We start from the raw sequence: 26951 nt of genomic DNA on the forward strand, positions 1-26951 counted from the left end.
TTCTAGTAGTATAGCACAAATTACAAAATTGTTATGAAAGAGGCTTTTTTTTTGGCACGATGATGTTGCTTTGTAAAATATAGACACAAACTTCTAGGTTACACCAAGAGATCAGTTAGGTTTTCACACAAATATGACACTGGTGCTTGCTGTAGAAAATTTTTGAAGTCCAGAAAACTGTAAGAAAAAACATCATTTGTAATCACACTACTGTACTATAACCACTGTTTATATATATATATATATATATATATGTATACATATATATATGTACGTAGATACATAGATATGTATATACGTAGATATATATGTATACATATATATGTATATAGATACATAGATGAGTATCTATATAGATACATATATACACATATATATACATGTATATATATTTTTTTAATGTTTATTTTTGAGAGAGAGAGACAGCATGAGTGGGGAGGGACAGAGAGAAAGGAAGACACAGAATCTGAAGCAGGCTCCAGGCTGAGCTGTCAGCAAGGAACCCGATGCGGGGCTCGAACTCACAAACTGTGAGATCATGACCTGGACTGAAGTCGGCTGCTTAACCGACTGAGCCATCCAGGCGCCCCACCACTGTTAATATTTTTAATGTGTTTCCTTCCAGCTTTTTTTTGGGCCCGTATGTTTTATAAAATGGAGTTTATATTTCATATGCAATTTTATATCTTGCTTTAAGACCTACTCACTGTACTTATTACTTTCCTCCATTACTCACGTTATTCACAAATTATTTTGTGGTGACGGCGCTATAACATCATGAGGATGTTCTGTGATCTCCTCAGCTCTTCACATCAAAGCGAATAAGACCTGGTAAAATGGCCCATCTGATTGTATCCTGTAAGACCTCACAGATGTTAGAAGAACTTGGCTACGGGGCCTTCCATGGCTGCCTCTTCTCTAGCCTTGTCCCCTCGTGTGCTCCCTGTGGTCGCTGGGCCCCAGCAGGTGTTCCAGCCATCTGGGCCCTTTGTACTTCCTTGACCTCTCCTTGCAAATGCCTCTTCCTCATTTCGGATGATGCCTCCCCTTTCCCTGGCTTGGTTATCCCGTTCACCTTTCAGCTCTCTGCTCAAGTGTCCAGTGCTCGGGATAGCCTGCCTGGAGTGGGTCCTGATCTGGGCTCATGGAGCACCCTGCCTTTTCCCATCACACCAGGGAGCCGTAGTCCTTTAAGTGCTCCTTTTCGTGGTTGTTAGTCTGGCCTGTCACCTCCTCCACAAAGTGAGCTGCAGGAGAGAATGAGTTGTGTTTGTTTTTGTCCCTCTTGTGTCCCCAGTGCCTGGAATACTTGTTTTGAATGAATGAATGAATGAATGAATGAATGAATGAAAAAAACAGATGTGCTAAGAAACTAGTTCCCTATGTTGGGACCTTCAAGCAGCTTTTCACTGTGAGCACCTTTGTTCGAGTACCTTTTGTGTTCTTTCCTTTAATTGATTCCCAGAAGTGAATAACTTTCTAAAATGCACTGGTAAGAGTGCTTCTCTCCCAGCACGGGGAACATTTGGAGTGAAGTAATTTAAAAACAGTCATATGGACACTGTGGCCCTGTGTGTCAGTTCACGGTCCTAGTGAGTAAGGCTTGCGCTTGAGAGTCTGACGTAGGCTCCTTGGAATCTTCATCAGATTCATTCCCCTTGGCAGGAAACAGGGCACGGAGGGCTTTATCAGGTTTCTGTGTAATAATACAAAAAAAAAAAAAGTCAGAGCCAAAGATTCTCCTAAGACCATTTAGATCTTGCATTAGAGGAGAAAGTACTGTGATTTGTTTATTTAATTAACGTTTTGAATCTTGGGTTTCTTTCTCCAGTGTTCTTATACCAATAAAATCTATCACCTTCTGGATTTCTTTGTCATTTGAGAAAGATCCAAATTAGTTTCCTGACATTAGCCTTGGTTTAGCATGCAGGCAGAGTGCTAACTTCAAATTTGAATATTTTAATTACATTATGTGAATTGTACCCTCTGGTGTTCATGAACTACAATCGATTTAAATATTTTTAGTTTAAAGACAAGGCAACCTATGTTGATCGAGCATAGTTGAATGGGTAGTTCCATATATACAGACTTTGCAGTTCCTGTGGATACAGCTTAATGGGCTCTGGTCAAGAGCATTGAGTGAGATTATCAGTGTTTCTGAGGGCCTTCATGGACAACCTCGACATACTGTCCAGCGGGAGTATAGGTACAGAGGAGAGGAGGCCTCACCTGCCTGTGTGTCATCTGTCAATTCCTGTCCCTGGTGCATGCTATAGTACTTCAGCGGCCATCATTCACTGGCTTCAGAAACAAGGCAGGGCTATTCCAACGGCACTGGAAGTCCCGTACAGGGGACTTTCTCTGTGTATACAATTACTTTGGGGAGGGGGACTGGCGTATGTGGTGTTTGCTGGCATTATAGAGGAGGAGGAGGAACATGCAGGCTCTAGAGGCAGACAGTCTGCTTGGGGTCAAATCCTGGCGTCACCGCTTGCTAACTGTATGATGTTGGACGCAGACTCAGTTTTGTCATCTGCAAAATGGGTGTAACGAGGCTAGAAATAAATATAGTTAGTGTAGGGTTGGGCAGTTCACACATCCTTAGTGATTATTAGCTGTTATTACCATCTCATACACATGGCCATATTGAAAGGGAAAGGATCCATGAGGCAGACCATGCTTTTATTCTCCGTCACACACACAAAATCTGACACGGCGCTTGAAACACACTGGCAGGTATTCATAAATGACAAGCATTAATAAATTATTCATGAGGTTAATAAACGGCAGTTGAACAGCAGCCCTCTTTTCCCCGTCTCAGCTCTAAATTAGCCGTCGTAAAGGAGGAGGGCGATGGAGACTGGAGCGTCAGCTCTGTTACTGATGGAGTTGCGGGGGGCACGGCGTGGTGCTCATCAGCACGGGGCTTCCCGTTCCTGGGCACCTGCCTCACCTGCAGTCTTTGACCGCTCCTGGCCAGGCCCATGCACGCCCACCTAGCTAAGCACTCACTGTACCACTTGCTGGTCACGGGCAGACCGTCCTTGCCAGAAGGGGAAAGTTGGAGCTCAGCTCATGAGGTCCAGGTGACCAGTCAGATAGGCCCGTTCACTTGCCCTGGGAGGACGTAGGGACGCGGGTCTTTCACTGACGGGTGGCAGCAAGGGACGAGCTGGGTGAATGAACAAGCAAGTCTGGCTTGTTGAAGCTGGTGGACAAACCCAAGCAGATTGTATCTGGTCTCACGGAGCCGACGGAGCTCGTTCCGTTAATGACGGGTCATGTAGCCAGAAGACGTACAGGTCAGCTTTGGAGCACAGCTGGTTGTTGTGTACGTTGTGAGTGACACATCCCTCTTCCCTCTTTCTCCTCTTGCCTCCCTCTTCTCGTTCTGCAAGCCTCAACTCAGACATCTCCTGTTTAGCAAGTTCCCAACTACCTGAATCCAGGTTAGATGTCTCTTTCTCTCTCTCTCTCCCCTCCCCCCCCCGGCCCCCCCGCACATGTTCCCATGGACACTTGCCCCACTGTCGTGCAAGCATGTGCTCACCTGTCTCCCCCCCCGCCCCCCCCCCCCCCCCCCCCCCCCCCCCCCCCCCCCAGACCGTGAGCTCCAGTCTCTGTACGCGCCTGGTCCATACTAGGCCCTCCGGTCGGTCCCGCTTGTTGCCGAATGAATGCCTCCATGCAGCCTCAGGGCCGTTTGGGTCACTTTGAGCCTTTGGCGTTCGGTTCCCAAGAAGGAGTTCACGGTCCTTAGGGCGGTGCGGCGTCTCCAAGGGTAACGGTGCTGTCGTCTGTTTTCAGGCTAGGGCCCACCCAGCTCAAGATCTTCACCTGCGAGTACTGCAACAAGGTGTTCAAGTTCAAGCACTCGCTGCAGGCGCACCTGAGGATCCACACCAACGAGAAGCCGTACAAGTGCCCCCAGTGCAGCTACGCCAGCGCCATCAAGGCCAACCTGAACGTGCACCTGCGCAAGCACACGGGCGAGAAGTTCGCCTGCGACTACTGCGCCTTCACCTGCCTGAGCAAAGGGCACCTGAAGGTGCACGTGGAGCGCGTGCACAAGAAGGTCAAGCAGCACTGCCGCTTCTGCAAGAAGAAGTACTCCGACGTCAAGAACCTCATCAAGCACGTCCGGCACGCGCACGACCCGCAGGACCGGAAGGTGCAGGAGGCCCTGGACGAGCTCTGCCTGCTCACCAGGGAGGGCAAGCGGCAGCTGCTGTACGACTGCCACATCTGCGAGCGCAAGTTCAAGAACGAGCTGGACCGCGACCGCCACATGCTGGTGCACGGGGACAAGTGGCCCTTCGCCTGCGAGCTGTGCGGCCACGGGGCCACCAAGTACCAGGCGCTGGAGCTGCACGTGCGGAAGCACCCGTTTGTGTACGTGTGCGCGCTGTGCCTCAAGAAGTTCGTCAGCTCCATCCGGCTGCGCTCGCACATCAGGGAGGCGCACGGGGCGGCGCAGGAGGGCGGGCTCTTCACCAGCTCCATCAACCAGAGCTTCTGCCTCCTGGAGCCGGGCGGGGACATCCAGCAGGAAGCGCTGGGCGGCCAGCCGCAGCTGGCGGAGGAGGAGTTTGTGTTCCCGGGCGTGAATGCGCCCAAGGGGGCGGCCTGCCCCGCAGACGCTGGGCCCGACGACGAGGGGGCCGACGAGGGGGCCGGGAAGGAGCCGGAGGCCGCCGCGCAGGAGCCCGCCCCGCCCGCGCACTTGGCCGTCCCCCAGGCCCAGGGGGCCGCCCTGCCTCCCTGCGGGCTGGAAGCCGCCGCGGACGCCTCGGACCTTCCTTCGCAGGCGGTGGTCTCCGAGGAGTTTTTACTGAAAAATGATCCCTCCTCTGCTGAGGCTCGCACCGCCCCCGAGGAGACCTTGGACGCCCGGCGCGGAGCCTCCTCCCAGACTCGGGGTGAAGAAGTCCCATCACTGCCATCCAAGGCCGGAAGTGCGGGAGCGAACCTGGACGCGCGGGGGGCCGAGAGCCCCCCAGAGGCAGGGCACAAAATGGCTGCCCTCCCGTCCGAGGGACCAGATCCTAGTAGGTGTCTCAGGTCAAACCCAGGCGAGGCCTCGGACCTTCCTCCGGTAGCAGGTGGAGGGGAAGTGGCCCCGCCGCAGCCTGACTCTTGCAGTCCGGCCTCCGAGCACCGGGCCGGCGTCAGTGCGTTCATGAAGATCCTGGATGGCTTACAGAAGAGAAGGATGAACACCGGCTTGTGCGAGAGGATCCGGAAGGTGTACGGGGACCTGGAGTGTGAATACTGCGGTAAGGAGGGCGGCGCTCGGCAAGCAGCTGGCTGAGCGCTCGTTCCCTACAGCCCCGCCCGTCCCCAGCCTGCTTTGGGTCACCTCGTGTTTGGTTTGAGCTCGTGTCTCTTTGCAAAGAACCACTCGTCAACGAGCTGTCCTCCATCATTTGTAGACAGTAGGAGGCGGCCACCTGTGTCACAGTTTAGCATGTGGCTATTTGTGGAGGTGGCCAGGATGGCGGGGCAGGTAGCCGCGCTGGCTGGGGCAGGCACACGCAGTGCTCTCTCTCACGGCTGCTGCCGGAACTTGAACCAAGAAGAATGGTTCTTCTGGCACGTGACAAGTTCAAAGTGTAGCTTGAGTCGTGGCCCTGTTCTACCTGCAGCTCCTTGTAGAGAGCCCCGATTGGAGCCCTCGCAGCTGTCCGTGCAGGCAGGGCCCCTGAGGCTCCCTGAGAGCTGGCAGTGCGGGTGGTGGGAGAGCCCAGCTCTGGCCCAGGTGTCGGCAGGGGTCGGAGACCCTGATTTAGGCAAGTGCACAGCAGCATCTGGTGCTGTAATTGGTCCTCAGGAAACATTTGTTTCCTCCTGTCCTAGCTCTGATGTCACGCAAACAGCGTAGCACCCTTAAAGTTTACAGCCTCCCGCCTCTAAAAAGCAATTTCCAGGCAGAAGTGAGGAAAGCGTGAAGGGTGACCCGGACAAGCCGGAGAGGGAGACAAATATAGTAGTAAAAAAATAATAATGAGAAAATCAAATTCAGTCTGAAAGAAACTTCCTTGTTCTCACGTGACGATATTTTTTTAGGCAAACTTTTTTGGTACCAAGTGCACTTTGACATGCACGTGCGCACCCACACCCGGGAGCACCTGTATCACTGCTCCCAGTGCCATTATTCCTCCATCACCAAAAACTGCCTTAAACGCCACGTTATTCAGAAACACAGTAACGTCCTGCTGAAGTGTCCCACCGATGGCTGCAACTACTCAACTCCAGATAAATACAAGCTGCAGGCACATCTTAAAGTTCACACGGAACTGGTAAGTAGTAAGCCCGGGCAGCAGCTTGTCTGCCCCCGCTGCCCCCTGCTTTCTAACCTTTGTGCGCATGGGAAGGTGCCCCGCTTCCCCGTGAGCCCTGCACGCGAGCGTCCTTCCCAGGAGGCTTCGCCTCGGGACCCCCTTCACAGGCAGAGTCTCAGATACGTTGCAAAATGATGAGGCAGAACAGATGCTTTCTGGGCCCACTGTTCAGCATCAGAGAAAATCTCCAGAAGGAAGAGCTACAGCGTGGAACTAAAGCAAGGCTTTCTTAAGTGACATCGTAAAGAATCATCAGCAACAGAAGTGGCAGTAGGAAGGGCTGCCCCTGGCCGTTGAGAGGTTACATGCCGTGGTGCCCGTGGGGCGGGGGGCAGTGTCTCGTTCACGGGGAGAGCGCAGTAAATGTCGATGACGCTGGTGTCCTCTTGTGTTACTTGTTGTCAACTCTCTGTGAGGGATTGTCTGTGAAGCGCTCTTATTTAAAAACAGAAAGGCGATCATTTAAGCCAAGATGCTGTCCAGATTCATGATGGTGAAGTGTGTTTAATTCTTCGGTGGAAAGTGACGTAAGACAACGAATGTTTAGTTTTGCAAATTCTCATGTAACTCAAGGGGCTGACACCCGAGCGTGGTTTGAGCCTTGTTCACGTGATAAAGGAGGCACAGCTGGCCCCAGACATGGTTCCGTGTTAATGGCTTTCCTTTTTATATCACAGACGGCTTGGCTCAGGAGGCTTCAGAAGCTGGGCCTGCTTCCACTCTGTTTGGGCACAAAGATCACCCATGCTGTAGCAGTTGGTCACTAAGGGTGAAGTCAGGGTGCTGTAGGTATAGTGGGTGGGTCAGAGCCCGTGCTTTAGGGTTAGATGCCTGGGTTCCGACACTGTCTCCAGCACTCACACTGGCTGTGGGTATTGGGACAAGTCACTTGTCCTTTCTGAGATTTGGTAGCCTTTCTGTATAAAATACCTGTGAAAAAGTATATGTCCATTTAAAAAATAATTTTTTTAACGTTTATCCATTTTTGAGAGACAAAGAGGGACAGAGTGCGAGGTGGGGAGGGTCAGAGAGAGAGAGAGAGAGAGAGACACAGAAGCCGAAGCAGGCTCCAGGCTCCGAGCTGTCAGCACAGAGCCTGGTGCGGAGCTTGAACTCACGAACCGTGAGATCATGACCTGAGCTGAAGTCGGATGCTTAACTGACTGAGCCACCCGGGCGCCCCAGTGTATGTCCATTTTATATACACACACGCACACGCGTGTATACACGTACGTGCACAGACTGCACGTGTTAAACTCACACGTACGCATGCGTATACGTGTGTGTATTACACACGCCCGCAAATGCCGAGCACAGATGTACGCATGTGTTTGTGTATGTATATAGATCTCCTAGGGTTACTGGGAGGATAACCTGGAAAGTTCTGGAGCAAGAACCTGGAGCAGCGATTGTGCTGTTGACTGTGTGCTCGCTACTACATGTGACCTGGGACCTCTTGGCACATGTTCTCTGTCCCTCTTTCTGGATAGGGCATGAAGGCACGCCCTTCTGTTTCCTTCCAGAATAGCTGTCAGATTGGTGTTGATTCCTGTACCATCTTAGGGTGGAGAAAACAGGGGTGGCAGAAATCATGGCTATGACTTTGCTAGAAACGCACATGAAGCCAGGAGCTGAGTGAGGGCGACGTGAGGACAGGGTGCTCGGGGCAGCCTTGGAGGGTAGCAGTGAAGACCAGGAACCAGACCGTGTGTTTTAAACTCTGGCTCCCCCATTTACCGTGCATCCGACTTCAGGATGAGTCATGTAACTGCCCCATGCCTCGGTTTACCCATCCTCAGGGGAAGGTGAAGTGAGAGAACATGCGTAAACGTTTTAGAACAATGCCTGACGTGGAGTAAGCACCACGTGCCATTGACTGTTAACAATTGCTATTACTTACTGTAATTATCATGTTGGGTCTTGTTGTTCTGCCCTGAGAGACTTTGAAACGGAGGCTGAAGGTCGACCCCGAGGAGGAGGCTGGGAAAGAGCTCGGCAGTGTGTGCGGCCGCCTGTTTATCCTGTGCCCTTTTCCTTGCCTGTCGCGTGTGTCACAGGGACCCAGGTCCAGCCCAGGCTTTTCTTGCCTCTGGATGCTGGTACTCAGCCTTCTGGCCACATCCCTGATCCTTAGGGTCAGCAGGGCCATGTCGGGAACATGTCCTAAGATCTTCAGCCCCAGTTTCACGTGCTTTCCTTTATCTTGATAATCCAGCACTTAGAGAAGCTTCTCTTTCCAACTCCCTGTGGTTGCGACTCTTCCTTCTGAGAGGCTTCTCTCCCTACTGTGGACACCTGAGGCAGCTGGGGAAGTGGGTGCTGAAGAAGGGAAGGAACAGTTTCTGTTTTCGTCCTGTGGTCTGGACTCTCGAACCTTTACTCTCATACCTCTTCCGGGAGGTGGGATTATTTCCTCCCTGGAGCGGATCAGGAGCCCTCTCTGTGGGGTCATTCGGTAACTTGCCCCCCATCACGCTGGCCGTCAGGGTGGGTGGAGCTCAGGCCTGCATGCTTATCTGTGAGTCACGCTCCTGTCACTGCCCACGCTGCATGGTGGGTCATGAACGGCAGCCACGTCCTTCTGAGGGGCCCCTGGGACACTTGCACACCGTTGGAAGGAACGTGGTGGGGGTACACTTTGTCCCATCAGAGCGGGGGCTGTGTTGATACTGTCCGTGATGTGTCTTGTGCCACAACAACGAAACGTCCCTGAACGTTACTGCAAGAGAGGAGCGGGAGTAAGGGAGTGTGGCTCTGTTGACCTTATAAAAACAGGGTGTTCTCGTGATTCTCATGAACACTCGTGCTTTCTTAGACGTTGTTGATGTTTGATCTCATTCCCTCCCCCCAATATTTGCGGTTCTTCCATTTGAGACACTTTTTAAAAAATGTTTGTTTAGAGAGACAGTGTGCGAGCAGGGGTGGGGCAGAGAGAGAAGGGAGAGAGAGAATGCCAAGCAGGCTCCACGCTGTCAGCACAGAGCCAGACACGGGGCTCGATCCCACGAACCATGAGACGATGACCTGAGCTGAAGTCAAGAGCCAGATGCTTGACCAACTAAGCCTCATGGGAGCCCCCATTTGAGACACTTTTGAAGGTAAATGTGCTACTGCTGCTCTGAAGCTCGCGACACAGGTCAGAGGCGCCGCAGTCTACGTGCTGGGCGTTGGGGCTTCGGATGTGAGTGAGACCCGGGGTCTGTCTTCAAGGTGCTCTTTGTTGCATGGGAGGACAAGCAAGGGGACAGTAATGGCGGTATGGCAATGAGGGAGGGAAGTGAGGCGAACACAGAGTGCCCTCCTCCTTCCACTCCGCCCCAGAGAGGTCCCGGCCGAGGTAGAGGGCTGCCCGGAGGAGGGGTTCCGAGCTTGATGAGTAGGCTTTGGCCACGAGAGAGGCAAGCAGAGAGGCAGCACATGCCAAGGGGAAGCCTTCTGTATTCCCACCAGGATATTGACAGCGTTTCCTGTGAATCACTGGGACTATATTGGGTATATATATAAACATACATGCTTTCTCAGGGTCGTGGTGAGGGTCCCACAAGATAGCACAAGTGAGCTTTGTGACGTAAAGGTGCCGAGCCAAGGACTCTGGTCAGGGAAGGGTCTACCTGAGTTGGGAGAGTGGTGTTGTGTGACCTCACCTCGGCCTGGGGCTTGGTTCCCTTACCTGTGACCCAGGGAGATGGGCCAGGTGTGTCAAGAGTCTGGTTGGGCTTTTGCATTTGACCCAACACTTATGCGTTTTCAACACAGATTCCCACGTGGTGCAAAATTAAGGAGATTTCAGATTGACCCCCTGCCCCCCCAAATGGGCCTCCATCAGGGTCCATCCCAGTTGTAATAGGAGTCTGGGATAATTTGGCTGAGTTCCTATTTCTGTGACTCTCCACCATTTCTTTTTTTTCTTTTTTCATTTTTTTTTAATGTTTATTCATTTTTCCAAAGACAGAGACAGAGTGAGAGGGGGGGGGGGGGGGCAGAGAGAGAGGGAGACACAGAATCCGAAGCAGGCTGCAGGCTCCGAGCTGACAGCTCAGAGCCCGACGCGGGGTCGAGCCCACGAACCGCGAGATCATGACCTGAGCCGAAGTTGAACGCTCAGCCGACTGAGCCACCCAGGCGCCCCTACTCTCCACCATTTCTTAGCTAATGATGCACCCAATGATCAGAAGGTGTGAGTACATGTAATATAGTCTCTCCTTGCAGACCCTCCTTCTCTTGAGCAACCAGATGGTGTGACTTAGCATCCAGGATGTATTGGCATCCAGGGCGTGTGGAGAGCCAGTCAGGGGAGGCAGTTAATGATGTTGCCGCAGCAAGCCCACTTTTTACAGCCCTGTGCAGACTTTGTGCAGGGGAGACTTAGGAGAACCCGGCGGTGATGAAGTGCCACGGGCTTTGGGTTGTGACGTGCTGTAGTTCAGACCTCGTATCCACCCCTGTGATCTTGGGCGTTTGCCGAGCCTCAGCTTTCTCAGCTGTAACGCGAAAATTAGGTACCATCTCCTGCCCCTTGGGGTTGTGGCGAGTAAATTAGAAAATATATGTAGGGGTGCTGGGTGGCTCTTGAGTTCAGCACAGGTCACGATCTCACAGTTCGTGAGTTCAAGCCCCGCATCAGTCTCTGCACTATGACAGTGTAGAGCCTGCTTGGGATTCTCACTCTCTCTCTTTCCCTCTGTCTCTGCCCCTCCCATGGCTCTCTCTCTCTCAAAATAAATAAACTTGAAAAAGTATATATATGTAGAACACTCAGGTCAGTTTTTCAGTCCCTAGGTCATGGTCCATTTGGATAGTTGTGAAATAAATGGATTTCAACTAGTAAGTTGAGCACAACTAGTGAGCATATCTTAAGAATGAAGTTCGATAGAATAAAATAGAAATCACCAGTCTTAGTCACCCTGACCCAGGGTTAAGTTTTGTTTTCTGAGGCCTTTGTTTCCACGTTGCCAAACGGGTGGCCCCCTGTGGGTCCCAGGAAAGAAGTTGGTAAGTTGCTGACCCAGCTGTTGTAACTCATGACACTCTGAATCAGAATCACATGGGGTGAGAGGTCGCCGGGCTCTTGCCCCCACTGTAATTTGAGGGGGACCTGGGAATCTGCGCCTTCAGTCCCTCCTGATGGACACGTTTGAAATGGCAGGAAACAGAGCAGATGGTGACTGCTCAGGATATGTCAGTCTCTTCCCTTTATCTCCAGCTTGGGCGCTCTCCAAGAATACCTCACAGGTATCCAGCCGATCTGGGGGCGCCGTGGCAGCCATACGCCCGCCCGCCCTTGGAAACGGGCACATTTTGGTGTCACGTGCTGACTCCGCCCCTCACAAGGCTGTGGCTTCGCTTCCGAACTTCTCTGAGAGTTCGCTTCTGCAAAGCGCTCCAGGCTTGCTGTGGAGACTCGGGGATGACGGATGTGAGGGCCGCGGCACAGGTCCGGGTGTCCAGGGGAGAGGCGGGTCTGAGCTAGCTCGTCCTTCTCGGTAGCAGGAGGAGCAGAGCGGTAGTATTGGGCCGGTGGAGGACGCATCCGTCCATCCATCCAGGGCGTGGTGGTCTCTTGGCACATGTTTGAAATGAGCGCTTGCCCGGTCTTTGAAAAGTGCTTGGTCTGTTTTTGGCTACAAGGGTACACATACTTAAAACGTCTTGCATGTACTTGCTGGAGGTAAGGTAAAATAATATCTTGTCAAGAAAACACAGAGAAAGTAGAGGAACCCACCCTCTGGATCTTTCTGGAAATAAATGGATTTATCATTTTTTTTTTTTTTTTTTTTTAGTGGAGGAAAATATTATTGAACTAAAGCGATTGGACATGAGGTTTTCCTTTTCCAAGGGCCGGGAGCCAGATGGGCTTTTCCTCTGTGATCGCAGACCGCTTGTTTCTGTGTCGCCGTGTTTGGGCATTTATCCGCAGCCCTGGGGACCTAGGGCTGGCAGAGCTTCCTGGGTGGAAAAGTGCAGCTTCCGTGAGCAAGGCCAGTGTGCAGAATTGGAGGGCATGGCCTGGCACAACAGAACGGCTTTCAGCGGACAGGATGGTCCTGGAGTCGAACTTCTAAACGGAGCACGTTTGGGGCTTTTATCTAGCTTGTTCAAATCAGTCCCCATTTCAGGGTCACCTTTTCTGCCTTCGTCATACCTTATGCCTCTGTGTGTTGGCAGTTCTCAGTGGCTCACGGGCCCCTTGAGCCCAGGGCCAGTGCCTCACACCTCTGTCCTCCGCGCAAGGCCTGGCACGTAACAGGGGCCCTTGGAACGTCTGAGGAATGAACGAGTGAGTCCATGGAGGACAGCAGATCCCGTAACCATAGCCTTTTATTCCTGAGAAATTGGTCAGAGTGCAGTCTCCCACCTTATTTTTTGAACTTGATATCAAATATTTTATTTTAGTTTTTGTTCTTTTTTTAAAGCTTATTTATTTATTTTGAGAGAGAGAAAGAGAAAGAGAGAATCCCAAGTAGGGCTCGACCCACATACCCTGAGATCATGACCTGAGCTGAAATCAAGTCGGGCACGTAACCGACTGAACCACCCAGGCGTCCTGATGTCAGATATTTTATAGGAGTGGTAATTATGCGATAGTGAATTCCCTTGGTGGCAGGGGCAGGTTTGCTGTTCTCCACCCACTGCTAGTTTCAGACTTGAGAACTGCCCAGTTGCTCTGGGGGCCAGGGCACCTGCTGTAGAGCTGTTGACCAAGGTGAAGTTCACCCAGGCAGAGAGCCAGGGCCTGAGCCTACGCCCAAGCCCTGGGGCTACTCCTGCGCCCCACACTGTGGCCACAGACTCTAGCTGATGCCTTTCTTCTTTCAAAGGGTCCTGTGTTGCTTTGAAGGCCGTTTCCACCAGAGCAAACAAACTCCGAGGTCTGGGCTCCTTGACCGTCATTATTACCGCACGGGCCTCTCCCTCTCCGCCTCTGCCGGGAACTCTTTTAACAACCGCTCTTTTTAAGTTTGCTGTGTCAGTTTGGGTTTTCATCTCTGGCACGGAACTGAGGTCGAAAAAAGAAATAAATGAGTCCTAAGAGTGCGCCCTCCTCCCAGCACCCTTTCCCACCGCCTGTGTCCTTCTGACAATCTTCAAAGACATCAAGAAATGAGGGGCCCTGATAAGCTCTAAGATAAATTGCTTTCAGACTATCAGAGATTAAAAGAAAAAAAAAAATCAAACAGCAAGGACTCAGGGGAGATCACTGTAAACTCCTTCAAAGCCCTTCTGAATGCCTCTATCATCTCTGCTGATGAGGGCACTGGGGGCAGCTGACAGGCCTCCTCCAGGACGTGCACCAGGCCCAGTGGCGTCTTTCCAAACGGTCTGTGAGCACGAGTTCCTGTGTGCAGACCCAGGGAGTGATGGAGTGACCTGGAAGGGTCAAGGGCAGAGGAGGACAGTGACAGAAACATCCCGAGCAGCCCTGAGCCCACGATGTAGCCTGCGTGGAAGTCTGTGGCATCGGCTGCGTGCAAAGCTCAGGGCAGCTTCCCTAGAGCTGCCTGGACCCCTGGGACCCCTGAGCTTGGCAGACATTGCTTGGAACCCAGGTGTTTTGTGGGAAGTGTATCCAGACCTTTTGGTGGTTCAGGGGGACTTTATTAGGTTTTGTTTTTGTTTTTAAATACCCTTCTCCTGAGTGTGCTCTGGGGAGCACCACCCTCAGGAGAGGTTCTGCAACGGCAGCAACTAAACCACAAAGGAATTTGGGAGGGTGCTGGCTCAGTTCCCTCTTGGAGACTCCCAGGCTGCGTTAGCCCCCAAGAAAGTCTGGTGTCTGAGGCTGAGTTGCATTGATAGCAGTGCTGCAGCCACAGCAGCGGAGTCTTTCAGATTTATTGAGTGCTCACCGTAGGCCAGGCTCTGTTCTAAGCACTCTATGTGTGTTGCCTCAAACTTTATCGTTTAGAACAGTTTTAGGTTCACTGCAAATTGAGCGGAAAGTGCGGAGATTTCTCTGTCCCCAAACGCGCACTACCTTCCCCACCATTGACATCCCATACCACAGTGGTACCTTTTTGTAATCAGTGAACGGGCATTGACACACTAGTCACACCCAGAGTCTGCAGTTAATTACATTAAGGCTCCCTCTTGGTGCTGTACATTCGGAGGGTTTGGACAAATGGATCATGACGTGTGTCCACCATGCAGAGTAGTTTCACTCACCTAAAATTCTCCTTGCCCGCCTGTTCATCCCTCCCTTCCCCCTGCATTCTGGCCACTGTGGACCCTTTGACTTTCTCCATCGTTCTTTTTCCAGAATGTCATACAGTTGGAATCCTATAGCATGTGGCCTTTCACGCTGCCTTCTTTCACTTAGTTACACACATGTAAGTTTCTTCCCCATCTTTTCATGGCGTGGCGTGAAGGCTCATTTCTCTTTAGTCCTGAGTATATTCCATTGTTTGGTTGTACCACAGTGTATCTGTTTGTCAGTATTATGGATTTGGGCCGTTGTAACAGGCCTATAGTAGTATCTCATTCTTGCTTTAATTTGCATTTCCTGATGACATACGATGTGGAGCGTCTTCTCATTTACTTACTTTGGTGAGCTGTCTAGGTCTTTGGCTTGTTTAAAATTTTTTTTATTGTTGACTTTTAAGAGTTCTTTGCATATTTTGGCTAAGAGTCCTTTATCAGATATATCTTTGGCAAATATTTTCTCTCATTCTGTGACTTTTTTTTTTTCTTCTCTTGACACCATCTTTCATAGAGCAGAAAATTTAATTTTAATGAAGCCCAGTTTATCGATTCAGTCTTTCATGGATTGTGCCTTTTGTTGTATCTAACAGGTCGTTATCATATTCAAGGCCATCTAGGTTTTCTTTTTTTTTTCTTTAAAAAAAAATTTTTTTTAATGTTTATTTGTTATTGAGAGACAGAGAGACACAGAGTGTGAGCAGGGGAGGGGCAGAGAGAGAGGGAGACACAGAATCCGAAGCAGGCTCCAGGCTCTGAGCTGTCAGCACAAAGTCTGACACGGGGCTTGAACTCACAAACTGCGAGATCATGACCTGAGTCACCCAGGCACCCAGGAGCCCCCAACTAGGTTTGCTTGTATGCATTCTCGGAGTTTCATAGTTTTGTGTTTTACATTTAGGTCTGTGATCCACAACGAGTTAATATTCGTGGAAGACTGTAAGATGTGTGTCTGTCATTTTGGCTGTCCAGTTGTTCTAGCATCATTTGTTGAGAAAACTTTCCTTGCTCACTTGTATAGTATTTGCTGCTGTGTCAAAGATCAGTTGACTGGGCTCTATTCTCTTTCACCGATCTGCTGTCTATTTTTTTTTTTTTTTTTTTACCAGTGCCACACTGTCTTCATCATTGTTGCTTTATGATAAATCATGAAGTTGAGTAGTGTCAATCTTCCAACTTTGTTTTTCTCCTCCAATATTGTGTTGGCTATTCTGTTTTTGTTTTTGCTTCTCTGTATAAGCTTTACAGGCAATTTGTCCATAACCATAGAATAACTTGCTGGGATTTTGGTTGGGGTTGCATTGACTCTATATATAGATCCAGTTGTGAAGAACTGACATCTTAACCATATCGAGTCTTCCTGTCCATGAACATGGGATAGCTTTCTACTTTTTTTTTTTTCTTTAATTTCTTTCATCAGCATTTTGTAGTTTTTCTCATATAGATGTGTACATATTTTGTTACATTTATACCTAAGCATTTCAGTTGTGCGTGGTGCTCATATAAATGGTATCATTTTTAATTCCAGATTCCACTTATTTATTGCTGGTATATAGGATAGCAATTGACTTTTGTGCATTAACTTTTTATCTTGTAACCTTGCTGTAATGATTGCTTATTAGTGCCAGGAGTTTTTTTTGTTTTTTTTATCTATTCTTCCAGACTTTGTACATAGATGATTATGTCATCTGCAAACAAAGACAGTTTTATCTCTTTTTTCCTGACGTGTATGTCTTTATTTTCTTTTCTTGCCTTATTGCTTTAGCTAGGACTTCAGTACAGTGTTGAAAGGAGTATTGGGAGATGACATTCTTGCCTTAATCTAATCTAATCTAATCTAATCATAGTGGGAAAACATCCAGTTCCACTCACTATTAAGTATGATGTTAGCTGTAAGTGTTTTGTAGATAATCTTTGTCTAAAGTTGAGGAAGTTCCTCCCTCTTCCTAGTTTACTGAGATTGTTTGTCATGAATGGGTGTTGCATTTTACGAAATTCTTTTTCTGCTACTATTGATATGAGCATGTGATTTTTATTTCTTAGCCTGTTGGTGTGATAGATTATATTATTTGATTTTAGAATGTTGAGTCAGCCTTGCCTACCAGGGATAAATTCCACTTGGTTGTGGTGTATAGTTCTTTTGTTGTTGTTTTTGAAGTTTACTTATTTTGAGAGAGAATGAGGGAGAGCATGAGCAGGGGAGGGGCAGAGAGAGAGGAAGAGAGAGAATCCCAGGCAGGCTCTATGCTGTCAGTGCAGAGCCTGATGTGGGGCTTGAACTCATAAACTAGGAGATCATGACCTGAGCTGAAATCAGAGAGTCAGATGCTTAACTGACTGAGCTACCCAGGCTCCCCATCCCATTTGGGGTATACAGATCTTATTATACATTGTTGGGTTTGATGTGCTAAGGTTTGGTGAGGATTTTTGCCTCTCTGTTCATGAGAGATATTGGTCTGTAATTTACTTTTCTTACAATGTTTTTGTCTATTTTTGCTATTAAGGTAATGCTGGCCTCATAGAATGAGTTAGGAAGTAATTCCTCTGCTTCTGTTTTCTAAAAGAGATTGTAGAGAATTGGTATAATTTGTGCCTTATGTGTTTGGTAGACACATCTAGTCTTGATGCTTTTTCTGTTGGAAAATTATTAATTATTGATTCAGTTTCTTCAGTGGAGATAGGCCTATTATGATTATTTCTTTTGGCATGAATTTTGGCAGATTGTGTCTTTTAAGGAATTGGTTTGTTTCATCTAGGTTGCCAAATTTGTGGGCATAAAATTGTTTATGGTATCCCATTACTACGTTTGTAATGTTCATGGGATCTGTAGTATGTCCCCTTTTTCATTTCTGATGTTAGTGGCTTCTGCCCTCCCTTTTGCCTAGTTAGACTGGCTAGAGGCTTAATGATTTTATTGATCTTTTCAAAGAACCAACTTTTGGTCTTGTTGATTTTTCTCTATTGATTTTCTGTTTTTAATTTAATTGGTTTCTGCTCTAATTTTTCATATTTTTTTCTTATGCTTAACCTGGGTTTAATTTAGTCATCTTTTCTACTTTCCTAAGGTGGGAGTTTAAATGATTGACTTTAGATCTTCTTTTCTAATATTATACATTCAGTGCTATATAGATTTCCCTCCAAGTACAGCTTTCATTGCTTTCCATATATTTTGAGAAGTTGTGTTTTCATTTTTATTTAGTTTAAAATATTAAAAAAATTTTTTTCTTGCGATTTCTTCTTTAACTCATGTTATTAAAAGTATATTATTTAATATGTACATATTTTGATATAGTCTTAGCTGTCTTTCTTTATTGATTACTAGTTTAACCCATTCTGAGCAAACACCGTATGGTTTCTGTTCTTTTGAATTTGTTGAGGGCTGTTTTATGGTCTAGAATGTGGTCTGTTTTGGTGGACGTTCTATGTGACCTTGAGAAGAACGTGTATTCTGCTGTTGTTAAATAAAGTAGTCTATGGATGTCAGTTTACCCAGTTGATTGATTGAATTCAACTGTGTTGTTGAGTTCAGCCATGTCCTCACTGACTTTCTGCCTGCTGGCTCTGTCCGTTTCTGAGAGAGGGGTGTTGACGTCTCCAGCTAAGACAGTAGATTTGTTTATTTCTCCTTTTGCCATTCTACCATTTTTTGCCTCATTCTTTTTGACTCTGTTGTTAGATGCACGCATGTTAAGGATGATTATGTCTTCTTAGAGAATTGATTCCTTCAACATTAGGTGATGCCGGCACCTTTTCATCACTGATAACCATGTCTGAAGTCTGTTCTCTCTTAAATTAGTAAGCTACTTCCCGTTTCTTTTGATGAGTGTTGGCATGGTATATCTTTCTCCGTCTATTTTCTTTTAATCTGTATGTGTCTTTAAATTTAAGGTGGGCTTCGTAGAGCCAACATATAGCTGAATCTTGTTTTTTGATCCAGTTTGGTAATCTCTTTTTTTTTTTTTAACGTTTATTTATTTTTGAGAGACAGAGAACAAGCAGAGGGAAAACAGAGAGAGAGGGAGACACAGAATCCAAAGCAGGCTCCAGGCTCTGAGCTGTCAGCTCAGAGCCCGATGCGGGGCTCAAACCCACGAACCGTGAGATCATGACCTGAGCTGAAGTCGGACGCTTAACCGACTGAGACACCCAGGCACCCCAGTTTGGTAATCTCTTAATTGGTGCATTTTAGATCATTGATGTCCAAAGTGATTATTGATACAGTTGAATTAATAGTTACCATATTTGTTACTGTTTTCTGTTTGTTGCCCTTGTTTTCTGTTTCTTGTCTTCTACTCTTGCTCTTTTCTGCCTTTTGTAGTTTTAACTGGGCATTTTATATGGTTTCATTTTCTTTCCTTTCTTAGCATATCACTTACAATTTTTTTTTTTTTAACTTTCGCTAGTGTTTACCCTAGAACTTGCAGCATACATTTACATAGAATCCAAGTTAGCTTTCAGATAGCACTGTTCTACACTGTGGATAGTGTCAGTATCTTGTAGTAACACAATAATCCTAATTCCTTCTTCATACCCTGTGTATCATTGCCGGTATTTATTCACTTATATATAAGCACATATATGTGTATTGAATACATTGTTGCGGTTATTATTTTGAACAAACTTTCTGTTAGATCAATGAAGATTAAGATAAATAAAAGCTTTTATTTTACCTTTACTTCTTACTTCTCTAGTGCTCTTTCTTTATGAATATCAACTTTTGACCTTTTCCTCTTTGCTTTTTTTTTTAACTTTATCTTGCTTTAATATTTCTTGTAAGACAGGTCTTAGTGGTAACAAATTCCTTCAATTTTGTTTGTCTGAGAAAGTATTTTCCTTCATTTTTTCCCCTTTCTTTATTTTTTATTTATTTATTTTTTTTTTGAGAGAGAGAGAGCAAGACAGAGCACACATGGGTGAGCTGGGGAGAGGCAGAGGGAAGGGGAGAGAAAGAATCTTAAGCGGGCTTTGCACTGACATGATGAGGGGTTTGATCTCACAACTCTGAGATCATGACCTGAGCCAAAATCAAGAGTCAGACGTGTAAACAATTAGCCACCCAGATGCCCCTCCTTCATGTTTGAAGGGTAGTTTTGCAGGGTACAGAATTCTGAGTTGGTGTTTTTTCCTTTATGTAAACATTTCACTCCATTCTCTTGCTTGTGTAGTTTCTGAGAAGTTGGGTGCAATTCTTATCTTTGTTCCTCTATAGGTAAGGTGTTTTTTTGTTTGGTTTTATTTTTTACCTCTGGCTTCTTTCAGTATTTTTTCTTTATCTTTGGTTTTCTGTAGTTTGAAAATGATGGGTGTAGTTTATTTGGTATTATTCTTACTGGATGTTCTCTGAGTTTTGGGGATCTGTGGCTTGGTGTTTGACATCATATTAGAGAAGTTCTCAATCATTATTGGTGTAGGTATTTCTTCGTTTTCTTTATCTCTTTCTTCTCATATTCCTACTACATACACATCCCTTCGATACTCTGTTCTGTGCTCATCAATCTTTCTGCTTGCTTTTCAGTTTAAAAATTCTTTTTTATATTTATTTATTTTTGAGAGAGAAGAGTGAGCAAGCAAGCGAGTGGGGGAGGGGCAGAGAGAAAGGGAAACACAGAATCCGAAACAGGCTGCAGGCTCTGAGCTGTCAGCACAGAGCCCGACGAGGGGCTCCAACTCACAAACCGCGAGATCATGCCCTGAGCTGAAGTCGGACGCTTAACCGACCTGAGCCACCCAGGCTCCCCTTGCTTTTCAGTTTTAGAGGCTTCTTTTGAGATATCCGTAGACTCTGAGATTGAGCTGTATCCAGTCTAACATGCCCATCAAAGGCTTTCTTCATTTCGGCCACAGTGGTTTTGATCTCTAGCATCTCTTTGTTGGTTCTGAGAATTTTCGCCTCTGCTTCCATTGCCCCTCTCCTTTACGTGCCGTCTGCTTTGTCCAGTACAGCTCTTACTCTTAGTGTGTACATCCAAGTTGTTTTAAATGCTTGGTCTCATAATCCCCACATCCTTGCCATATCTGAATCTCTTTTTGATGCTTGCTCTGTCTCTTCAAACTGTGCTTTTTGCCTTTTCGTGAGTCTTGTAATATTATTCTTCCTTCATAGCTGGACAGGATGTACTGGGTACAAGGACTTGCTGTAAATAGGCGTGTAGTAATGTATTGGTAAGGTGTGGGGGAGGAGAATGATTCCGTAACCCTGTGATTAGGGCTCAGTCTCTCAGGAGCCTCTGCCTATGGACATGAACTTCACCAGTGTTCCTCATTTTTTTTTTTTTTTTTCAACTCCCTTAGGTGGGTAAGGATGGCTAAAGTGGGCCGGGTTTGGGTCTGTCCTTTCTCCCGTGTGGAAGGCTGTAGGGGGCTGGAATTGGGTACTTCTCCTCCTCCAGGTAGCTTAGTCTCCGATAATACCCCGGCAAGCTAGGCTCTGGTGAACTGGTTTCCTCTGGGGGGCAGGTGTTGTCAAGGATAGAATGCTCCAGCGTGTTTCAGAATGGTTCCTTTTCCCTTTTCCCTGCCAGAAGTATGGGTTTTTCTCTGATGCTCACTGTGAGTACAGGGTGGAGGCCCTAGGGGTAAAACTCACAAAAGTGGGTGCCCCTGGAATGCTGAACTCTCCTACTTGGCCCTGGTGAATTTCCAGCAGCTTATCAATTCCAGTCTTGGTTGCCCTACTCTGGTCCTGGTTTTCTGGGGGGTGTCTGCCTGTGGGATTTTGCTCCAGTAAGTTGTGATTCTCTGCCTTCTCTTCAGGTTGGGGGGCACTGGCTTGCCCCTGTGACCTCACGTGTCTTAAGGGTTAAGAAGGGTTGCTCCTTTCTCAGCGTATTCATCTATTGTTAGGATGGAGTAGAAACTTCTGAGCCTCTCCCGTGCTGGACTAGAAATTGCGAGTCTGCTTTATGTGTTTGTAATTTCATTTTTCCTCCTAGCAACAGGCGGTTTTTATTGCCATTTTACAAATGAGGAAACCAAGGCACGGACGGTTAAGTCACTGGCCCAGGGTTCCCGAGCTAAGTGGCGAAACCAGGATTTGAGCTCGGGGTCTGTGAGTCCTGAGTCTGTGCTCTTGGTCACTGTCTTATAGGAGCAGGAACTCTGGACTACAGGGGTCTGCTTTGGACACCCATCTCTGCCCTCCGGGGGGTGTGGCCTTGGGCGGCTCTAAATGCCCCGTAGGTCGTGGCATGTAACACACAGCACGCTGGACGAGGAAGTTCGGAAGAAATGGTCGCTGTTGCTGCTGCTGTTATTAGTCTGAGTTGACTTGTGTTTCTGGGTGGCTCTGAGGATTGTGTTCGTTTACTAAGACATGAGAGCCCTTGGTTGGATGCTGAGCTCCTAGCAGGTGCTCAACAAATGGTGGGGGTTCGTTCTGTAAATGCAAGTGAGCGCGGACTGGGAACACCTTCCGGAACTATCCTTGCGGTCACGGCTCCTGCGGCTCTTGCAGGCTTGTGAAGTTTGTTCACACGGGTCACGCTTCTGGAGCTTCTCGTGGGTTTTTGCGGGCGTTTCTCCGAGTGATTCGTGTGCAGCCTCACTTGGTTGTCTTTCCTGACAGGGACGCCGAGGGTGGGAGCACGAGTGAGACCCGTACGCATGGCTCTCTGTTGTCTGGCCACCTCTCCCACCTGTCTGTAGCCCCTGCAGAGCAGGTGGAGTCCGGAGGCCGACCTTTCCCTTCCTCAGCTTACCCCTTGCGCTCGTCCCTCGAGCGCCTGTACCACCGAGTGGCATGAACAACCGATGTTCCTGGTCGCGCAGTTCTGGAGGCTAGCGTTCCAAGATCAAGGTGTCAGTGAGGTTACTTCCTCCTGAGGGCCATGGGCGAGAGTCTGTTCTCTGCCTCCCTCTGAGCTTCCAGCGTTTCGCCAGCAATCTTTGTCGTTTCTTGGCTTGTAGACTCGCCACCTGGATTTCTGCCTCATCTCCACGTGGGATCCCCCTGTGTGCATGTCCCTGTCCAAACACCAGACCTGTTGGATGGCGGTCCGCCCTGATGACTTCTTCTTAGCTAGTTACAGCTGCAGTGACCCTCTTTCCAAATGAGGTTTCATTCCGAAGTACTGGGGGGTTAGGACTTCACTACGTGGATTTTGCAGGAGACACGGTTTAACCCCCAACACCCACCCTCCGGGGACAGTTGGCCCATGAACTAGCCCAATAGTGAGCCGAGGGAAAAGGCAGATGAGCAGAGCTAGAGCCTGATCATTCACAAGCGTTTCTCCTTTCGTGGGAGCTAGATCCACGAAGCGAGGAGCAGGAACCTCCGTGGGACGCGGCCTGGGGAGTAGCAGGAGCGGCCCGGGTGGGCCTGTGTGCGTTCAGGTTCAGACGCCCGCTCTTCCTCTCAGACTCGGGGCTCATCCCTCTGGGCCTCGGTTTCTTCATCTGCAATGTGAGCACAGTAATGCCTGTCCACTGAGAGTGGTTGTGAGTCCCAGTAAAATAACTCTGTGAAACCCCCCCACACCACGCAGAGAGCATTGGAGGACATAATACGCATTGGGTCGCGGAGCAGCGCCGGTCTGCGTGGTAGACCTCGAGGCCCAGCCCTGCCCTCTGCTGGCCCGGCCACCTTCACCGGACCCTCGTCTGTAAGCCCCGTCCCTCCCTTCTGACGCGGAGCCGCTACTGTTCCCGGGCCGTGAGGGCCAGGTGCAGGGGCATGTCACACGTTTGCAAAGGTGCACTGTGGTCTGGCCGTGGTGGCGGTGGTGGTGACGGTGGTGGTGGACGTTCCATGGAGCCGAGGTTTAAGTGGGACGCTTAATTGACTGTGCTCTCTTTCTGTTAAGGACAAAAGGAGTTATTCTTGTCCTGTGTGTGAAAAGTCTTTTTCAGAAGATCGATTGATCAAGTCGCACATCAAGACCAACCATCCTGGTAAGGTTATGCATTTTGGAGAGGAAATTAACTTTAAGATGCTTATGTTTCATTCATTTATTCGTTCGTTCATTCATTTATTTTTAATGCGTTTTTAATTTATTTTCGAGAAAGTGCTGAGTGGGGGAGGGGTAGAGGGAAAGGGGAACCAGGATCCGAAGCGGGCTCTGAGCCAAACACGGGCCTTGAGCTCCTGAACCGTGAGATCGTGACCTGAGCCCAAGTTGGACCCCTAACTGACTGAGCCACCCAGGCACCCCTAAAATGCTTATGTTTATTTTAAAACACAGCATTACATGTCAACTGCACTAAATGGAAATAAAGAGGGACGGAGGTATGAGTAAATTTAAGGGATACGATTACCTTTATTTAAGGTTGGGAATTTATAACCATTTACTTCATTTTATCCTTTCATCTGGCCTTCAGATACTCTCCCCACACTGTCATCTCCCTTCCCCCTTTTCATGTGCACTTTGAATGCCTTCAGATGGGTCACTTACAATGTAGGTCTGACCTAGACTCCACTCCCTGGAAGCCGGTGCCTGGCCCCTGTGAAACACTTGTTCCCCAGCAGGGTGGTTTATGAAGGGTGTGCACTCCCAGACTGAGGAGCCTTGGCGAGTCGGGGTGACTGTCACCCTGGGTCTCCTCACACTGGTTTCCTTAGCCACTTAGAGGTGTGAGCACGAGCCACCTGGCCACTGCCTGCCACACTTCTGTTCTCGCCAACTGGGACACATTTCCTCCATTCTGCCCCGTTAATTCCTGTTTGTTCTCTGTGTTCTTCCTTGGGGAGGATGTGAGGGCTCCCTGGCTGGGGACGCTGACCCCTTGTGTTCAGGTCATTGCCACCTCCTTGCCACCCCGTGAGAGCCTTGGGGTAGGGCTGCCACCGTTAAGGCCCATCCCCAGATCTGGGTGTCACATGGGCAGGCCCGGGGGCACAGACGTGGGTGCTGTGTGTGGCAGAAGTGAGGGACAGGTAAGCCGGTGCACTTCCCCTGTGTCCCTGTCCCTTTTCTCTTTGTTTTGTGTCCGCTCTTGTCTTCGAGCACCGACTGCCTGATTACCGATGATAATGGGGAAAAGAGAGATCACAGGGTTCACGAACTCTCACGTTCTGTCCGGGAGCAGATGGAGCCCTGAGGCCTTCACCCGTGGTGTCCTGGTGGCCTCGTCCTGCCCTCCCCGTGTCGGCCTGTGTCCCGTGTCACCCGCATCCGGTGTGAGCCGGGGATGCTCATTTAAACCGCCCAACCTTTGCTCATGAACATGTGTGAGCTGTTCTTTCTCTTTGGCTGAAACTTCAGATGTCTACAAAACAGGGTAACAGGAGGGACCCCAAGGATCCGTAACAGCCTGGCCTCTGCACCCACGTGCACTTTATCAGATTTGTTTCCTGTACTGACCCTCCAGACTTTTGTCCTAGAATATCTTCAAGTTCGTCCCACATGCGTGCCATTTCCCCGTAAAAGAACTTAGGATGCATCTGTAGCAAGTAAGGGCGTCTTCTGAACACAGCCACTGGGTCGCCATTAAAACAGACTTGTTATGAGGAGCACTGGGTGCTATGTGTTACATTCTAAATCTGAAACCAATTCTACCCTCTATGTGAGCCAACTAGAATCTTTTTTTAAATTTTTTTTTTTAACGTTTATTTTCGAGAGAGACAGAGACAGAATGCGAGTGGGTTAGGGGCAGAGAGAGGGAGACACAGAATCGGAAGCAGGCTCCAGGCTCCGAGCCGTCTGCACAGGGCCCGACGCGGGGATTGAAGTCACGGACCGTGAGCTCATGACCTGAGGCGAAGTCGGACGCTCAGCCGACGGAGCCACCCAGGCGCCCCTAGCCAATTGAAATAAAAACGTGAAATAAAAACAAAAGTAAAATCAGGTAAAACAAACAGAATTAATGGTAATTCCTTATCATTACCTACCATTAGTTCATTTAAAATTTCCCGAGTCCACTGAAGATTGTTTGAATCAAGACTCAGGCATTTTGTTTTTAGTTGTCCCGTCACTCGAGTGTCTTCTATTCTGTGGGACACCCCAGCCCACTTTTGTTCCCGTGACATCAATTTGTTGGGGGGACCGGGTCACTTCTCCTGTAGATGATTTCACGTCCTGCATTTGTGTGACGGTGCCTTGTGGCATTGTTTCTCTGTCCCTCACGTTTTATGCTCACAGATATTTAGATCTGAGACTTGTAGATTCTGGTTTAACTTTTAGGCCGAAATTCTATTGCTGGACTCCATGGGGCACATCTGGATTTGTCACGTTAGTGCTGGGGTTCGGGCACTGTCACGAGGTTCACGTCCATCTTCCATGAGCCGATCTCCTTTGGCTTCTGATGATCACCCTGCTTTTCATCTAGAGGTCTCCATGAGCACTATTTCCGAGGTTCTCGGGAGGAGGGTTCAGCTGAAAGGGCTGATTGGAAAGAGAGCCATGAAGTGCCCGTATTGTGATTTCTATTTCATGAAGAACGGCTCAGACCTTCAGCGTCATATTTGGGCTCATGAAGGTGAGTACTCGTCTCTCAGGATGGAGCTGCCTTTCAATGTCATGCTTCTGAGCTTCACGCGGGAGCGCGTTAGGGGGAAGCCGTGTCGCCATGCGCCCTGCAGTTAGACTTCCTTCCACTTACCCAGAAACGTGTGCAGCGGCCAGCTGAGCTCCGTGATTTCAGTCACTGCCTGTTCAGTGGCAAGTGCGGCGAGCAGAGGCATGCAGTTCTTTGTAGCTTTCGTTGGGACTGCCGCGAAATAAATCCGCACGACCCCTGCACTAGGCAGAGGGCTTCAGGAGGACAGGAACAGCACTGTCTCAGTCACGGAGGTGACTGGTGGCCGCCGTGGTGCGCTGGCTCGGTAGGTGCTGAGGAAGTGTTGGTGTTGCACAGATGAGCAAAGGCGAAGAGGACAGCAGAACATCGTCTGGTCCCAGCATCGTGGAGGAAGAATCCAGGAGGCGGGAGGAACACAGGCTGTGCTTTTGGGGTGCTTGCCTAGGAGGGGGAGGAGCGGGGAGCACGCTCTGGGGCTTTGGGCAGTTGGAGGTCGGGAGACTGCCAGAGACAGTGGGCCACCAACTTTGCCTCCCGCCGTAGGGACGCGGCTGTCCTGGGGGTGAGGCTCGGTGGTGGGGGCAGGGGGAGCCCTTCCGGATGTTTGCAGAGGTCCCGCCTGTGAGTTAGGAAACTGGGAAGCTGCGGGCAGGAAAACAAGAGGGCTCCTGGGGAGGACGGAGGATGAAGAGTTTCTACGGCGTGGCCAGAAGCACCTGCTCTCAGGCCTCGGGGGAAGTGCCGTCAGGAAGGGAGAGGCGGTCGGGTTGGTCAGCGATGCAGCAGGGCCCACGCCAGGCAGAAGGAGCTGAGGTCAAAGCCGCGGTGGGGGAGGTGCGTTTGTTTACCGGCACGGGTGCACCCAGCTCTGCGCCCTGGGCACACCTTGCAGCCTCCCTGAAGCCTCAGGTTCCTCCACTGCCAAGCCTCAGGCCTCGTAGAGAAGGGCTGAACCTGCCG

The 26951-nt window shown here is 49.1% G+C and overlaps 1 protein-coding gene across 1 annotated transcript in view; it reads left to right on the forward strand.

Moving 5' to 3' along the window:
• The window catches only part of ZFAT (zinc finger and AT-hook domain containing), a 191667-nt gene that overhangs the window by 73803 nt on the left and 90913 nt on the right, over positions 1-26951 (forward strand). Inside the window, 4 exon segments of the mRNA XM_030303806.1 lie at positions 3808-5276; positions 6067-6299; positions 23339-23426; positions 25800-25949. Of these exon segments, the coding sequence (XP_030159666.1) occupies positions 3808-5276; positions 6067-6299; positions 23339-23426; positions 25800-25949 (1940 nt within the window).

The sequence above is a fragment of the Lynx canadensis genome, chromosome F2, assembly GCF_007474595.2.
Source record: "Lynx canadensis isolate LIC74 chromosome F2, mLynCan4.pri.v2, whole genome shotgun sequence".
Taxonomy (NCBI): domain Eukaryota; kingdom Metazoa; phylum Chordata; class Mammalia; order Carnivora; family Felidae; genus Lynx; species Lynx canadensis.